At 41.9% G+C, this 18527-nt stretch overlaps 1 protein-coding gene across 1 annotated transcript in view; it reads left to right on the top strand.

The window, feature by feature from the left end:
• The first annotated feature begins 2459 nt into the window (after positions 1–2459).
• Positions 2460–18527, top strand: part of NADSYN1 (NAD synthetase 1) — a 29618-nt gene continuing 13550 nt past the window's right edge. The window contains exons 1-12 of the mRNA XM_053388887.1: positions 2460–2735; positions 4673–4733; positions 5648–5764; positions 8156–8209; positions 8496–8585; positions 9880–9931; positions 11178–11266; positions 12689–12806; positions 14647–14778; positions 15222–15296; positions 15489–15613; positions 17522–17570. Of these exons, the coding sequence (XP_053244862.1) occupies positions 2651–2735; positions 4673–4733; positions 5648–5764; positions 8156–8209; positions 8496–8585; positions 9880–9931; positions 11178–11266; positions 12689–12806; positions 14647–14778; positions 15222–15296; positions 15489–15613; positions 17522–17570 (1047 nt within the window). The 5' untranslated portion in view covers positions 2460–2650. The remainder of the gene's footprint in view (positions 2736–4672; positions 4734–5647; positions 5765–8155; positions 8210–8495; positions 8586–9879; positions 9932–11177; positions 11267–12688; positions 12807–14646; positions 14779–15221; positions 15297–15488; positions 15614–17521; positions 17571–18527) is intronic.

The following is an 18527-nucleotide window of genomic DNA, read 5'->3' as shown; positions in this document are numbered from 1 at the left end:
ATTCGGGGAAGACCAAATAAAGTATTATTTGTTTGAAGATCACAGGGCAGTTCACAACATAAATGATCAACATGAGGACACAAATTACTGTACATTAAGGTTATCAGATTTTTTTCAATGAATCCAGGGACACTTTTCAACTTCAGTAGGAATGATAGGATTTTGTGTGGGGACTGATTTGTAAATCCAAGGACAGTCTCCAGGAAACGGGGATATCTGGTAACCTTACTGTACATACCACCCCCACCAACAAGTTAATAACCTCCTTCCCAGACAAAGCACATCTTCCTGCAATGCACAGCTAAACCCCAGAATTCTCTCCCACAATATGTGGTGGCAATCAGCTCGAATGGCTTTCTAAGTAAGTTAGACAAATGCATGGGGAGAACAATGGCTGTATATTACAGTGGTACCTCAGGTTAAGTACTTAATTTGTTCCGGAGGTCTGTACTTAACCTGAAACTGTTCTTAACCTGAAGCACCACTTTAGCTAATGGGGCCTCCTGCTGCTGCCGCGCCGCCAGAGCACGATTTCTGTTCTCATCCTGAAGCAAAGTTCTTAACCTGAAGCACTATTTCTGGGTTAGCGGAGTCTGTAACCTGAAGCGTATGTAACCCGAGGTACCACTGTACCTCCAAGATGAGAGGCAGCATGGGTGTAGCCATGGGGGACAGGGAGGGGCAGTTGCCTCCCCAAATCAATAAATGTCAATAAAAATACATAGCTAACTGAGGTTCTCCCCCCCCCCAAAGGCCTACACCCCACTAACAAAAATCCTGGCTACACCCATGAGAGGCGGTATAATTGCTGTGATTCACAAGTTGGGCTGCTGAGCTCATGTTAACTGGGTATTTTCCCCTTACATGGGCTGTATAGTTATAACTTCTACATCACAAACATAAATTCAACAGGTTAATTTTTGCTCTTTCCTTGTCTTTCAGTGTGAGACGGCATAACGCCAGCTCTGGAAGCAGCTGTTCTACATCTATAGAAGAAAATATGGGGGAGATGAGCATAACAGTCTGGGGGATTTGGGCTAAGGTTAACTTGAGTCATGGTCATCCCAAAACTGCTGTCAGTCACAAGAAAAAAAGGCCACATAAAATGGGGGATTCTTAGTAAAGGAGAAAATATCTGACTATTTTTGCACTATCAAAGCAGCCCCAGAACATATAAATTAGAGAACGTTGCTTTTAGTCAGATTAGTCTCCTTTTAAGAACTACCAAGGAACATCCATGCAGGAGAAAAAGTTGCACAGGGAGCAAGCCTCAGTGGACACAGTGGTAATTACTTCCATGTAAAAGTAGGATTGCAGTGTTTTAATATTGTGTTTTAGTGCTGTAAACCTGCCTTGGGACCTTAGGATGAAGAGCAGGTAATTTAGAATAATAACAGCCCTCCAGGGGAATGCAGCTATGTTATATTATGTTTTCCATATTTCAGATACAGGCTGTGGTTGTTAAACGCCTTACAACTTTATAATAATGGCTTTATAATTGTGGCTTGCTCACTCTTGATTGGTGAAATTGTTTTCCGAGACCAAGACAGTTGAACGCCAACCAACCATGATGCAACATAGACACTACTAAAACAACTACACAGGATATGCAGATATTTCAAGCACACTCATTTTGCTAAGTGCATTTAATTGAACCGAAATCTCGCACAATCATGCTTAAAACAGTACAGATGCCGAAAGAGACGGGGGGGGGGGGGAGCCAAAACAGAACCTGTTATGTACTGAGTTGAATAGGATCCAAACTGCAGCAGTCTGATTGGTCCTAGAACAATAGGATCCAAAAGGCAGCAGTCTGATTGGTCCTAGAACAATAGGATTCAGAATGCAGCAGTCTGATTGGTCCTAGAACAATGCAGCAGTATGACTGGTTGGCAGGAACTACCCAATCATGCTCCAGATAGAAGTGAATCCACAACTTGATTGGCTTACAGTAGAATTCCGGAATTAGCCAATCATGTGCAGCCCATTGTGTAAATAATGTATATAAAGCAGATACTTTGAGGGGACATTCATTCATTCCTCCTCACCACTATGAGCTGATTAAAGAGCATGAAATCACTTTGCGACTCTATTTCAAAACCCTAGACCTGAAATCGCAGCAAAAAAGCCAGTCTGGTTTAAATGGCTCCCTCCATCAACCCCGTAAACGCTCTCTCCACCCCGACCCACCAATCTAGCGCTCTACAGGATACAGACGCGAGTTCAGTTGAACATAAAGACTCCGTTCATTTATTTACACGGGAACCGCATTACCGTTCTCGACCATTTCTGGCCGTGCGGGGAGAAAACTGAAATACCAAAGGAAGCCGGGGGGGGCGCGAACGCGTTACTAATGGCGTCGCGTCGCTCTACCCTCTCTCATCTCCGTGGTGAGAGCCCTATGCTTGGCGCTGGGATAACGAGAGTGGGAGGTTTAGTTCCATTTTCGAATCCCTTCCTACCTCTATGATTTATCCCGGAAGTGCCCCGCGGGGCTTATGTGTGGATTCTCTCGCTCGGCCCCCCCCCCCCGGAAGCGAAAGGGTCCGCTTTTGCTCTGAGCTGGGGCTGTCGCTGTGTGTTATTTACAGCCGACCTACTGTCGCCAAAGGGCTCCCGGGAGAAGCGAAGCCTCAGGCACCGAAGCGCCATGGGCAGGAAGGTGACTGTGGCCACCTGCGCCTTGAATCAATGGGCGCTGGATTTTGATGGCAACCTGGAAAGGATATTGAGAAGTAAGGCAAAGCAAAGAACGCTGGTGTTTCTTTGGTGCGGGGAGGGGGCGCGTGCGTGCGTGTGTGCATATATATGCATGCAGTGATTCTTCAACTTCATTGGACTGGTCATGTGTGGATGCCTGATTATCGTTTCCCAAAGCAACTCTATTCCAAACTTAAAAATGGAAAGCGTAATGCTGGTGGTCAACAAAAGAGGTTCAAAGACTGCCTCAAGGCAAATTTTAAACACTGTGGTATAAACACCAACAGTTGGGAAACACGAGCCTGCGAGTGGTCCAATTGGAGAACAGCCTTTACCAAAGATGTAACTCTGCAATGAATACCTTCCAACTCTGCAATGAATACCTAACTCTATGAAAGGCCGGCACTTCTCTTTACTCTGTGGTTGTGGTGGAGTTAGCTTGCCCTGTGCCCCACAGCAGCACAACAATAAATTATGCAAGTGGTAATAAATTATAATAAATTATGCAATGAGATGAAATAACAAATGCAATGAAATAATAAATTATGCAATGAGATGTTTCAGACACAGGTGCTCTTGTTCAGGGTGCCATGCAGATTTCCCCCTTCCAGGATTCTATTTCTTTTCTCTTTTTTCAATTATATTTTATTAAGTTTCAACATTTTTAGCATATACAATCAAAGCACATTTTCATCTTTTCTCCCACCCCGTTTTCCATGGAGTTGTTGTTTCTCCCCCTTCTTCTGCACCCTATCTTCTATCAAATCATAATCACAATATTATAATGAATTACTTCTGTTGCTTATAGATCAAATCCTGCTCAGGACTTAACAGGCTTCTTTGTTGCACTGCTTACAGTGCTCTGTAAGGCATGAAGCTGGTATGAGTCTCCAATAGCTGAGATTAAGATCCGTGATTCAATTTCCTGTCTCTTTAAATGCCAGAGAGATGGGATACCTAGTGATGATTCTTCATCATGTTGTCGAATTGGGCCCTGCATATTTGATTGGCTCAGCTGGATTTTTTTTTTAAATTGAAACACTGCTGTTTTTTGTTTGCAAACTCCAGTTATGGCAAAATTGGTTAGCGTTTGTTCCCCCACAAGGTGGAGGGTGACTGACATCAGGTGGACCACAGAGGCAGGACTACTGTGATCTCCAGCTGGCTAGCCCAGCACAGACTGGTTCAAGTGGCAATTCTAAGCAGTTCTGTTTTTCTAGAAAAAGAGATGCCGGAACTCACCATGGACGCCTCCCTTGTTCTCTTATAACAGCAATGGCACCCACCTGAGAGGTGCTGGAACTGAGTTCCAGCGAGTTCCGGCTGAAAAAAGCCCTGGTTCCAAGGATAATGTTGCTGGAAAGCAACAGCAGGAAAAGGCTGTTGTGGTCAAGTTCTGTTTGTAGGCTTCTTGCAGGCATTTGGTTGGTGACTGGGGAACAGGATGCTGGACTAGCTAATCCTTCGGTCTGATCCAGAAGGACATTTCTTATAATTTGTAAAGCTTGTATGTTCTGTGTAAGCTGTAAGAGAGCTCTGTGCATAGTTATTGCTCTGTGATAGCCATTTCATGCACCTGTGTTCTCCACTGATTGCAGTTAAAACAGTTCTGTGAATCTGAGTTGTACATAGGGCAGTAAGTACCCCATTGGAAAAAGAAAATATTCTGTACCAAGAAAAACTGATGCTGATGACAATTTGCATGTAGCACGTCCTCTCAGTTATTGAATCCTTGATAGTCTCTGGTTTTTGAGATTTCAAAATGGAGTGCTCACGTATGGAGTGCTCCCATAAGGGCTGGGAATTTGCTTTAAAAAGCCCGAGATTCTGAGGAGGCTGTATTGAGGCATCACATGCTGCCATTTTTTGTGCTCTACTGAGTCGTATCATTCATGTTGCTATACTTGAAGATGTAGGATTCTTCCCTTCCATGAGATTGCCAAAGATTTATAATTATAATTTGATATTCTAGGTATTGAAATTGCTAAACAGAAGGGAGCAAGATACCGGCTTGGGCCAGAACTTGAAATTTGGTGAGAATTGCTTAACCATTTCATATATTTTATTACCCTGCTGAAAAGACAGTCCTTTTGCAGGGAAAAAGAGAAATATGATTTTCCTAATCCTCCATAACCTTGGGGAGTAAGGATATCAAGTATGTTAGAAATATGTCAAAGTAAATGTAACTGAAATGTTTCTGTACATAGCTATAGCTATTGTAATCATACTTAAGTAAAATATTATTTTGCATTGCTTCTGAAAATTGTTCAGATACAGTGCTGTGCAAACTTAGCAGGGGTGGCATCCAGAGCAGTCGACTAGTTACCAGAATCACACTCCACCCTCCACCCTTCCTGTCTTTAGATGGGAGAAGGGAAAGCCAGTTTTCATCTGCTCACCTCTTCAGACAGGTGATCAGCACTTTTAAAGGTGACAGTGTTAACACACACTGCCATGCTTACTGGTTTTTGAGTTGGGGTATGTAATGTTTGAAACATTTATCCTTAAAAGATTAATTGTCCTCAACACTTCTCTTCTACCTTCTGAAATAATGTGCAAACTTGTTTCTGTCCATTTGTGGAGCAAAGGGGGGGGGGTTGTAGTTGGAGGGGAAAGAGAGCCATCTCATTCATGCCAATAGCATAACCTGTAGCAGATTTGATCGTGGACAGCAGAAGGATGGAATAGAGATTTTAATACAAAAAGGAAATAATTCTGTATCCTACATACTTATTTCTTTAATGTCAATTACCACTGGAGTAATATAAATGTAGTTAATAATATACTCTTGGTTCAAGTGGTTGCTTCACATTAATTGGTACAATTAATGTACAATTGCCTATAATGAAGGGGTTCTACTTTAGGTAATTTCTCTTGCGAAAGCTCATAATTTCCTTCTTGGTATGAAAATAATGTGTTTGTCGATATGATTCTTGTTTTCATGCAGTGGATATGGCTGCTCTGATCATTACTATGAGTCTGATACACTTCTACATTCATTTCAAGTTCTGGCCAAACTTTTGGAATCTCCTGTTACTCAAGACATAATCTGTGATGTTGGAATGTAAGTTACCTTGTAATTACAATGTGCGTACATTAGCTTGAGATCCATGGTTTGTTTATTTATTGGCTTTATACCTTATCCTTCCTCCGGAAGGAGCCCAGGGTAGCAAACACATCTACATTTTGTTTTTAAAAAAGGATTCTAAAACAGGAAAAACATTCTAACAACAGTTTCAGTTAAAAATACCTAAAAACAGTTACAATATGCTAGTACTAACCCTTTGAATTGGGCCTGGTAGCTCATTGGCAGCCAGGGGAGTGCTTTCAGGATCAGTGACAGATGTTCCCATTGGGCTGCCTCAATTACCAAACTAGCAGCCACATTTTGTACTAGTTGCAGCCTCTGCACCCTCTTCGAATGCAGCCCCACATAGAATGCATTACAGTAGTCCAAGCAGAACACTAGAGCGTGGACAACTGAGGTCAGGCCGCCCTGGTCCAGGAATGACTGTAGCTAGTGACCCAGCCAAAGCTGAGCATATGCTGTGCTCGTCACAAATGTGTACTCTATGTGTAGTGTTCCTAGCCACATGCATGTCCTGTTTTGCTATGCAGCACAACCTCTCAATTATTTTCTGTGACCTCATTTCCTCCATGCTATTCTGTGAACAGAAAAAGAAGTAATAATGTATTGGGAGCAGAACTTCTTCATAACTGGTCTGGTGTTAGGGGTGAGCAGTGAAATGACCAGGTTTGCTGATAATACCAGATTCTTTAGGGTAAAGATAGAGTAAAAAGGGGTTGTGTGGAGCTGTACAAAGATCTCTCCAAACTCTGTGAATGGGTGTTAAAATGTCAAATGTGGTTCACTGTAAGCAAAGGATGCACGTGGGGGCTAAAGAACAACAACCCTCAATTGTTCTGACTTCACACATGCCCTAACGGGTTGGTAACATTGCAGAAGCAAAATATTAGGGTTGTGGTAGATAGCTCAGTGAAAATGTTGACATGGTTTGCTGCCCCTGTGGGGGGGAAAACAAACAAATTATGTGGTAGGCATCATTAGTAGAGGGATTGGGACTGAAACTAGCAACTTGATTATGCTTTTATATGAAAGTATGATATTCTGGCCAATTTTATCCCAGTGGGTGATGAAATCATTGCCTTGAAAGCGTGTGGGTCTTGTAGAGAAGGAAGCTAAGGACAATTTTTACTTGTTATTATTAACTCTTAACAACATAGCAGTACATGATGCTATTTTCATTTCATTCATTCATACTTTTACAAGCACATGGAGGGGGCAGCCCTTGCACGACTAGTCTTGATTAAAAGGGGGGAGTCCTGGCAGTATACTTCATCTTTTTTAACCTGGTTCTGTTCTTCACTGGATGCAGGCTTCTCATAGCTCTTTAGACTTTTTTATTTTTCATGACCTTGTTTCCACATTCCATTCTCTTTTTGCAGCTGTTTCCTTCAAAGTACACACTGTTCTTATCTCCTGGTCTTCCTGTTCCGGCTGGTTTTTTGACAACTCCAGCAGTTTTTGGTAGTACTAGACTTCTAACCCCTTTAGCCTTGTTAAAGGAAAAAAAATACATGTTCACCCATCTGTGTCGTATTTCATTCCATTATTTCATACGTTTGTTTCATAACAATATGACCCTCATTTGAAGTACTGGGTTGTATTCAATGTAGTGCTGAGGGTATGGTTCTGTCAATGCAAGGATTTTCCTTCCGTGGCTGAACCTTCCCCTCTTCTCTTGCCGCACATCCTCTAAATCTGTTCCAGCGGTTCCCCCAACCCTTCAGAGTGGATTTAGGGAGGGGGAGGTGGAATTCCCACCATGTTGGTAGGAATCCTTGTGCTGGCTTCCCCTAGTGCAGTTAGTTAAATATCGCCCATTGTGTACACTTCTGGTCAGTATACTTCAGCAGAGATGTTGTGGAGCTGGAAACAGTACAGAACAGGATAGCCAAAATGATGAAGGGGCTGGAGCAACTCCCTTATGAGAAAAGGTGAAGCCATTTGGGTTTTTTAAAAGGTTTTTTTTTTAAAAAAAAAAAAAGGTAAAATGATTAACAGAGATTCCTCTTCTCCAGTACTGAGCACATTTGTACAAGCTCAGTCATATATAAATGAAGTGGTATCTGCAGAAGGCTAGAATCTAGTTTTGACTTGCCTAGATGATGGGCATGCAATGGGGACGCCTGCAGCACTGAATTGGCTGTTTCTGGCAAGGTGGGGTTATAATAGGAAGCGTGACAACAGTGAGAAATATTACTGGTGCGTGCTAGAACTGAGACGTTTTGAGTGCATCAGAGACTATGTGTGTGAAAGATACTCAAAATTCCATTATTTTGTTCAGATCCTCTCATATACGGTACATATATATGTGAATGTCATCTATAGTAAGGAATCTCTTGATTACACTGATTTTTATTATTTCTGCAGGCCTGTTATGCACCGAAATGTTCGCTACAATTGCAGAGTGATCTTCTTAAACAAGTACGTGACTGCTTTCCAATCAAAGTACTCTTCCTCTCTTTTTCAGAATGTGCCTCTCTGGGATACTCTGTGTGCTTGTGTTTAGGTGTAGATTTAATCCCCATTTTTTAAGTGGAGAAACTAATGCTTAGGCCTAAGTATATGTTTGATTGTTCTCTGTTGAAATAAGCAGATTTCAAAATCCTTAACTTTGGCTGGGTTGCAGTAAAAGAACATTTCTCAAGGGCCTTGTTTTCATTTTGTTGCACTGCATGTCCTCATGGTAGCTTTATTTGTTTTACTCAAGGAAAATACTTCTGATACGACCAAAGATGGCACTGGCAAATACAGGAAACTACCGGGAGATGCGATGGTTCACTCCTTGGAGTAGATCACGGCAAGTTCCTATACTTCATTGTGATAGGCATTCTAGAGAATTGGGTTGCTCCTTGACGTATATCATGCCAAACCTCTGTTAGAAGATCTTTCAGGAGGCTTTGTTGTGTGGCTTGTCTTAAACATTTTTTAAAAAATCATTGCCAGAACTGCATCCATGCTGACATTGCATCCTGGTATAATACTTTGTCATGAGCACCATGTGGCATGCTAGCCATGCATGGCAGCCCTCCAAGGCTGTGTTTGTCCTTTGCATGAGACTGCAAAGCCAGGAGGGTTGTCCTCTCAGGCTGTAAAGCTGCCCTTGGGGCTCCCCCTGAAACTGACGCAGAAACTCCAGCAGGTGCAGAATGCCGCAGCAAGATTCCTTATGGGGTCCCTGCCACGGGATCACATTCATCCAGTGCTATACCAGCTGCACTGGCTCCCGGTGGAGTACAGGATCAGGTTTAAGGTGCTGGTTTTAACCTTTAAAGCCCTATACGGCCTAGGGCCCTCATACCTACGGGACTGCCTCTTCTGGTATGCCCCATGGAGGACCTTATGGTCTGCTAACAACAACACCTTGAAGATTCCAGGCCCCAGGGAAATTAGACTGGCCTCGACTAGAGCCAGGGCCTTTTTGGCTGTGGCTCCGGCCTGGTGGAACGCTCTCCCACAAGAGACCAGGGCCCTGCAGGATTTGACATCTTTCCGCAGGGCCTGCAAGACGGAGCTGTTCCGCCAGGCCTTTGGGCAGGATGCAGTTTGACTTACTTTCCTTTGTATAAAACAAGCCCGAAGGAGGCCCCCAACCCATTCACAGGGCCTTGTATGATCAGTGGAAACAGTTGGCCCTGGCAAGTATTAATCACTCTCAGTTCTACCCTGATAATTGCCACCTGCCCAGATTTTAACTTGTCTGAATTCATTTTAAGATGGATTTTAATTAATTGATGTCTTGTTTTTATGCTTATTGTGTTGTTTTTATGATGTTAGCCGCTCTGAGCTCAGCCTCGGCCGGGGAGGGTGGGATACAAATAAAAATTTATTATTACTAAAGTTGCATTTGACATTTAAAATTATTATTATTTGTTGAATTTGCATACCACCCTATACCCATAGATCTCAGGCTTGGTAGGTTGCAAGTTGTGCAGGCCTCGTTTATGAAAAGCTTTTGCTTTAACTTTATTTTATTTTTTTTGGTCGCAGAGTTTTAGCTGAAGAGGTTTGGCAGTGTGTTAAAATTTAGTATATTGAAAAGTGTGTTTAAGTGCTTATTTGTCGCATAATTTCTCCCCATACCCCTCCTTTAGGCACGTGGAAGAGTATTTTCCTCCCAGGATGATACAAGAGATAACAGTTCAGGTACAATGCTTTGATACATATGGGGGATAGCAGTATAATAATAATAAAATCCACCACCTTTGACTGTCGACCATGGCTGGATCTAGTCACGTCAAAGAAGCGATTCAATTAAACGCATTGTAAACTTCATACAGGGAAGTTCTGTTGGCGAAAAATGGAACTCCACAGCGCCATCTGGTGTTATAATGCTTATAAAGCGCTTTATCTTTACAAATGTTGCCGAGTCCCAAGGTTTAGATACTAGCGGTTTGATGTTACAGGTGCTAACTGGTGATTTTTGTTCTCCTTTCCATGTTCTTATATTTGGAATATAAATAAATTCAAAAACTAAAGTTGATTGAAAACTCATGTATTATTACTGTTAATGGGACATGCATAGCCTTGCACTTCGAATTTTCCTGATTAAATGTTACCTCAGTATTTATACACTGTATTCTCTTGCCAAAAAGGCAGTTTCTGCAGTGTACAAATTTAAAATGAAAGCTCATGTAAAACAAGCCATAGGATGTTTTGGAGACCAGGGGCACATTTGCAAATGAGGTGAATTGTTGTGGGTGCCACACCATATCCTATTCTTCTGGCTAGATTCTGCAGGAAGAGGGGACCCTGAGGCTAACAGCGAAGGCCTCTGTGGTTGTCATGTTGGCAACTCTCATTTAATTCCATTAGCTTTAATACAATGGTTATGTTAGCATAGCCCTTAACCGTAGCTGTTGCTCATCCGGATTCACTTTCAAACCAGGGTTTGAAGCAAGTTTAAATTATCTGATTTAAACTAAAACCTTGCTTAACATTAAAAGTTAACACTGGACTGATTGGAGAGAAGGGCAGGAGACCCTGTGAGGAGGAATTGTGAAACCCCATAGTCCACTTGTGATACCTTTTTCCTTGGTTAAGGGATCAGAAACATGCCTTTCAGAAGTGCAGTTTCCAGAGCTTAATTTCCTGACATGTTTTGTAGCTGAGAGCTACTGTGCCCAATATTACATCTTGTGACTTGGATTATAATTGGCCATCCCTGTGTTATGGTACAGTATGTTCCAACTAAAAAAATATAAATGATGTAAACACTAGTTTCATAACCTTTTTGAGAGGTGTTTTTATTAGGGTATTGTGAGTCAAATTGCATACGATAAATGCCTTTATCACAGCTTTAGATGGATCATTTTGTATGTTGGTCAATCACTGGGGCATGGATTATTTTTTCCTATTCCAATGGGCCCTCCTCACTCCTTGCTTGTCTTAGGAAAGTGTCCCATTTGGTGATGCAGTTCTGTCAACTTTAGATACCTGCATAGGAAGTGAAATCTGTGAAGAACTGTGGACACCAGTCAGGTAAGAGAGGTGAATTAAGGTTTGGAGAGGATTCCCAAAACTGCTAAAATAAATAAAATCCAAATCAATTTTGCAGTTAACATTGAAGACCCCTTCGCCCCCCCCCTCTCTCTCTCTCCCTCTCTCTCTGTGGAACATTCTAGAGAACAAGTCAGGTTAATCAGTAAGATGGCAATATGGAGAACTTTCATTGTAGATATTTCTGTATCCACAAATGTCCTTAAATTGTTTATTGCTTGTTTTAAACACTGAATACAGTGGTACCTCGGTTTTCAAACTTAATCCGTTCCACAAGTCCGTTCTTAAACTGAAACCGTTCTTAAACCAAGGCGCGCTTTCCCTAACGAGGCCTCCCGCCGCCGGTGCCCTTCCACCCTTCGGAGTCCATTCTTAGACTGAGGTAAAGTTCGCAAACTGGGACACTACCTCTGGTTTTGCGGAGTTCATAAACCGAATAGTTCGTAAACAGGGCTGTTCTTAAACCGATGTACCACTGTATTTAGTAATTGTGTGTTGGGGTGGGGGCGGTTAAGCTTTTCTAATTTGAGGAAATAAATGTTCATATCCAAAGTCACTGATCATAAATACCAAACTTAAACCATAATAATAGAATGATGGTAGTAACGATAACTCTGTATGCATAAAAAGAAATCTGATAACAAGCATCAGTAAATCATTAAATCAGAGGGTATCTATGATTCCTATAGCTTGAGGTGCTCATAGACTATGCCCATGTTATTACCAGAGCTTCAGTTTACATTTCATATTTGCACAGTAGTTTTTCTTAATTACTTTATAATGTAAGCATGGGCTTGGCATTCGTAAATTGACTTTTCTAAAGTCAATATATGGAGCTCAGTCATCCATAAACATTCGATTCAGTGTAAAGCAGGCATAGGCAAACTCCTGCCCTCCAGATGTTTGGGACTACAATTCCCATCATCCTTGACCACTGGTCCTGTTAGCTAGGGATGTTGGGAATTGTAGTCCCAAAAATCTGCAGGGACAGAGTTTGCCTAAACCTGGTGTAAAGCTGCAAGGCATGTGGGACGTTGCACACTGGCTGCAGTGTTCTAGATTGGTGGCACTATCTCATACATTGGACTCGGCGAGAGGCACTCTTACCAAAGAGTGGGCAACACTCACATAGATGAGGGTTTCCAAATGACGACTTCATCCGCCTTGCTGCATACTCTACTCATGCAGTAAAGCTGTAAGTGGCATTTTCTGTATGGGTATATAAGTTGTATCTGAACATCTGTTCCCTAGAAGAGCACTTTGGTGGCAGCAAAACTGCATTTTCCATGCAGTCAAACAGCAAGCTGTTGCTGCGCTAAATTTTGATCCAGTAGCACAATGCAAATTTTGGATCGCACACAGCTGCAAGCTTTTCACTTAATTTGTGGTTCCTCAATTTCATAGTCCTCACATTGAAATGGGAATTGACGGAGTGGAGATCTTCACAAATTCTTCAGCGAGTCACCATGTATTGCGAAAAGCTAATACCCGAGTGGAATTGGTAAATTTTGCAACAGCTAAGGTAGGTCAAATATCCCCACATTTTACCTGATTTTTCATTAAATGGTGTGTGTGACATTGATATCTAATCAATATAATTCAAGGTGGCAAATGTAGTGTTTCCCAAAAGTCTCTGTTCCCAGAGTCAGACTTCCTTGGGGCCAGCAAGGCTGCTTCATCATCTGTCTTCATAATCTGTAAAGCGTAGTCATGTTGAATTATCCTTTATAACCTGGGACTTGATTTTAGTGCTTGTGAAAAGAAAGAAACCCTGGCCATGGTAGTTACCTTTAAGCCAGCGATGGCCAAACTTGGCCCTCCAGCTGTTTTGGGACTACAACTCCCATCATCCCTAGGACCAGTGGTCAGGGATGATGGGAATTGTAGTCCCAAAACAGCTGGAGGGCCAAGTTTGGCCATCACTGCTTTAAGCAGATGATCAGTTTTTGGAACCCTGACAAGGAAACACAGGATAAATTTCCACAAAAAACTGATTACTTAATATCTTCCTTCAGTATGGATTCTCTTGTAAACTGAGATACTCTGCAGTGGCCAGAAGTTATTTTTCTGATCGCAGCAATTTGGCAAAGTTTCCCTCTTGATCATGGAAATGAGCTATAGTTCTTTGAAAAGTATCTGTATTTGATGTCTGGCTCCCACAACCTCCCCGACTTCTTTACATAATTCTGTAACCAGGAGCAGATTGTGTGGGGAGAAGTAAGTGGCTGAGTTGTGTGCGTGAAAGCAAAATACTAGGCCTTTTCGCTTTCATATTTGCAGAGCTGGTATTGTGAAAGAACTTCCCACTGCTTGTTAACTTGGGTTGGCACGGGCGGCCCCAGTTGTTTGTAAGGACTTGTTGAGAACTGCCTTGCCTTTACGCTGATGCTCCTATTAAACATATTGGAGCTAGACTACTAGACAAGGCAGGACTCCCTTAAAGACAGTCTGAAGATGCTAGTGTAGAATGCAGCCACCAGAGTACTGACAGGTACTTCTGTGCAATTTCATAGAACATCTACTTTGTGCAATATGCGCTAGCTGCCTCTTTGTTACCAGGCCCAGTTCAGGGTGTTGACTCTTAATGCATAGAGCTCTGAATGACTCCAGGCCTAGGTATCTGACAGAGCACTTCTCCCCATATCAGCCACCCCAAGCTCCGAGATATGGGACAGGGACTCCTGCTTGTGGTCTCACCAGTACATTTAGCTTGCTGTGCAGGGACCTTAGAGTAGGTCGTTCTTTGTAGTGGTGCGCCAGCTGCAGAGCTCCGTGCCCTGGAGGCATAGGTGGCCACAACACTGATAGAGATTGTAAAACTTGGTGAAGATTTGCTTGTCTTCTCTAGCTTCTGGAGTTGTGGTTAGATTGTTTTGAGCGTGCCTTGAATCTGCCTGGTATTATACCACTGGTGTGTGTGTGTGTGTGTGGCTTTGTTATTGATCAGGCATAGGCAAACTCTGGCCCTCCAGATGTTTGGGACTACAATTCCCATCATCCCTAGCTAACAGGACCAGTGGTCAGAGATGATGAGAATTGTAGTCCCAAACATCTGGAGGGCCGGAGTTTGCCTATGCCTGTTGTTGATGCTTTAATGTTGATGTTTTAATTGTGTTCTGTGAATTTTTAATAATATGGCTTTGTTTGCTGTTATGGAAATTACTTTGAGGGCACTTATTGACGAAGCATTCTGTTGACGGACAAAAGTGTGGCTTCCCATAAATTGCTCACAGCAGCTCTCTAAAAGTAGAATGAAAAGCATTTTTTTGCTATGTTATTTAAAAGGTTAATATTATTGTGGCACTTAGTGACATATGGGCTGAATTGTCTTTTTAATAATATATGTGTGCATGCTTTTTTAGAATGGTGGGATATATGTCATGGCTAACCAGAAAGGCTGTGATGGCGATCGTCTGTATTATGATGGCTGTGCTATGATCTCTATGAATGGAGACACTGTTGCTCAAGGACTTCAGTTTTCTCTGGATGATGTGGTAATGCATTCATTTATTCATTAAATTGTAATGTACTAATGTATCATAAAAATATCTCACAGTGGTTTACATCAGTATAAAACAAAACAAAACAATAAAATAATAAAGAAACAAGTTAATAACAAACATCAGTTGTGGAAGATGTACTGTACTCTTAATTGCCTGCATAGGCCTGGTGGACTACAAAAGTTTTCAATAGGTGTTTAATCGCTGGCACAGAAGGTGCCCACTTCTCGGAATTGTGCTTGAGAGTGCTGCAAAATACTCTTAAAAGGACACTCCTGTGTGTTAGTGTGAGTGCATAATGGGAGCTTTATTTACTACATTCAAAGTAAAAGTATGTTAGAAATTCTTATGCCTTTAGTTTAAATGAGAAAACACATCAAAATAGGTTCTGTAAACTCAGTACCTTATTACAGGTTGATATCGCTGTCATTTTTTAGGAAGTGTTGACGGCCACACTGGACTTGGAAGATGTCAGAAGTTACAGGGCGGAAATATCCTCTCGAAACTTAGCAGTAAGAATTCCTTATATGTAATTCCCCTCCCCACAAGGTGTTTGTTAGGTTAGAAACTACAGCCAATGTGAGCTAAAACTGAAGCATCCAGACAGATACTGTATTCCAGAACATAAGAAAACAGCCTTCTTTTCTACAGGTAAAATGCCTCTCGTTTTCTGAACCTTCTCTTTTTCCATTTTAATTGAGCAGGGAAGCAGAGTGACTCCTTACCATAGAATAAAAGTAAATTTTGCCCTGTCATGTTTTGATGACGTATTTACACCTGTGAGCGAGCCAATCCAGTGGAGGTATCATAGTCCTGATGAAGAGATCAGGTAGGCAAAATTAGGAAGAAGCCTGTCTCCTTGTATAACATCTCCCTGTCTGATGCAAACAGAGCAGAGTTGGACCGCACCACTCCACTTTTTCCCTCCATGATCAGTCCCATAAGCCTTAGTTTGTACTCCTGGGCTCCCCAACCCCCTTTACTAGATCAGCCACGTGTCTTTAGAGCAGGGAAAGAAATCATTAATTATCCTTATCGGAGATTTAAAAATGAGATATTGATCTTCTGAACAAAGTGTTCTACAAAATGTGCTCATTTTCAAGGCTGATATTTCTGCAAGCTTCCCTCCAAGGTTGATAGCTTAGTAAACAGATTTGGAGCAGTCTGGAACTTAATAGCAAGCAACATTTCCATTCTCCATAACTGAACACTGTTGAACCTCAGCCTTCTGCTAAGTGGACATTGATTCTCTGTGGTGAAATGTGATGAACAATGACAAAATTCTTCTTACAGACTTTTTTCCAACCTTCATTTTTGTACAGTCTACCTTCTAATTCCATTTTTCTATTATTATTTTTAATGCCTTAAGTATTCTTACGGAAAGTGAAAATTATGTACTACAATATAGCCTTCCCTCAACCTTTCCCATTGTGTTCAAAAGTTCTAAAAATTAAAATGAACAGGCACATCAATACTAGACACATTTAAATGGAATTTATTTCAGAGGAATTGACTTCCTGAAATAAAATACAGATAGTTCTGTAGGATAGATTAAGGATTTGGTTGAATAATTGGGAATATAGTGGGTGTACCTGAAGGAGCATCTCCACCTCCATCATTAAACCCGAACACTGAAGTCCTCCTCTGAGGGCCTTCTGGCAGTTCCCTCACTGCGAGAAGTGAGGTTACAGGGAACCAGGCAGAAGGCCTTCTTGGTAGTGGCGCCTGCCCTGTGGAACGCCCTCCCACCAGATGTTAAGGAAATAAACAACTATCTGACTTTTAGGCATCCCTGTATCAGGAAATTTTTAATGTCTGATGTTTTACAATTTTTAATATATCCTGTAAGCTGCCCAGAGTGGCTGGGAAAACCCAGCTAGTTGGGTGGGGTATTATTATTATTATTATTACTACTACTACTATTATCATTATTATTTATTTATCATATCAGACTAAGACTGGGAAGTCCAGGTTCAAATCCCTACTCCTCAACCATGGAGGTCAGTGGGTGACCTTGACCCAGCATAATCTACCCTGTGAGGACAAAATTGTTTATTTGTGTACACACACATGTGTGAGAGAACCATGTATGTTTCCCTGAGCTCCTTTGGTAGGATACAAATAAAATAAAAATAAAAATAAAAAAGCATCTTGCAGGCCTCTTTTTCCATGATTTTAGCACTAGGGTATGGATAGGATGCAATCATTTCTCAGTTCTGAAAAAGGAACAGTTCCCCCAGCCCATCTCACTAAGTGTTGGTATATCTGTTGAAAGAGCAAAGCTGTGGTTTATATCTAAATGTGCCCTTCATAACTGATACGAAATGCCTGGATCCATTTCAGTCTGAATTCATGTCTCTGTCACGACACTGAAACTGCCTTGGTCACCCAGGTTGAAGACATTTGTTGATGGAGTGTGACTGTGCTCATTCTCCTACTCCTCTTCATGGTTCTCGATACCATTGACCAGTTTAAGTAACTTGCTCTGTAACCCTGTGACACCTACCTGGAAATAAGTCACATTGATTTCTGAGTAAATATGCACAGGATTGTGCTGTCAGTTTTGTGTGTGTGTGTGTGTGTGTGTGTGTGCGCGCGCAATGTAAATAGAGACCATGAAATTCAAAATAAAATATAGGGGCTGCCAAGGTGCGATCCCAGGGGAAGCTCCAATAATTTTGTGAGAATATGCCTTCTTTCCTCAGTCATCTTGAAACAGGTGCTCTTTTGCTTTCAGCCTTGGCCCTGCATGTTGGCTTTGGGACTATTTGCGGCGCAGTAAACAGGTAAAGACTTCTACTCCCTCATTCAACTAAATTAGCCATCCCCAGTCTTATGCCCTTCAAAAAAATTGGACTACAACTCATCATCCCTGACTATTAGCTATGCTGACATGAACTGATCAGAGTTCAAAATATCTCGGGGGCACCGGGTTGGGGAAGGCTGATTTTTTTATTTAAAGAGGTTTAATGGAGAGTCTGCATGGATTTTGAGATGAAGATACTTTTAACTTAGAATTGCAGGTTGCCCATTCTTGTTTCTTTCTGAAATAGGTAGCAAAACTGGTATTTATGGAGTGTTTTTTACTGTTTAAAGATGTTTTGACTTAATTTGATCTGCTTGATTTCCCCCCATTCATAGTATTCCACAGCCCCTAATGTCTTAAAGTTAAGGAGACAGTTGGGGAAAATCAGTAAAGATAAGCTTGGTGAATTGCCTTGGAAGCAGGACATAGTTTTGCTTGCCATGAATAGGGATTTGCTGTGCTGACACACTTCTTTTATTTTTTAAAATTATATTCATATGCAGGCAGCTTTATTATATAATTAAAGTAAAGGTAAAGGTAAAGGTACCCCTGCCTGTACGGGCCAGTCTTGACAGACTCTAGGGTTGTGCGCTCATCTCACTCTAGAGGCTGGGAGCCGGCGCCGTCCGCAGACACTTCCGGGTCACGTGGCCAGTGTGACATTGCTGCTCTGGCGAGCCTGCACCAGCGCAGCTCACGGAACGCCGTTTACCTTCCCGCTATAAAGCGGTACCTATTTATCTACTTGCACTTAAGGGTGCTTTCGAACTGCTAGGTGGGTAGGAGCTGGGACTGAACGACGGGAGCTCACCCCGCCGCGGGGATTCGAACCGCCGACCATACGATCAGCAAGTCCTAGGCACTGTGGTTTTACCCACAGCACCACCTGCGTCCCTTTTATTATATAATTACTCTATCTTAAAAATCAGTGAAGTGC

This window comes from Podarcis raffonei, chromosome 1 (genome assembly GCF_027172205.1).
Source record: "Podarcis raffonei isolate rPodRaf1 chromosome 1, rPodRaf1.pri, whole genome shotgun sequence".
In the NCBI taxonomy this organism is placed as follows: domain Eukaryota; kingdom Metazoa; phylum Chordata; class Lepidosauria; order Squamata; family Lacertidae; genus Podarcis; species Podarcis raffonei.
Note: the sequence above shows the minus strand (reverse complement) of the source record. Positions and strands in the feature narration are given on the sequence as shown.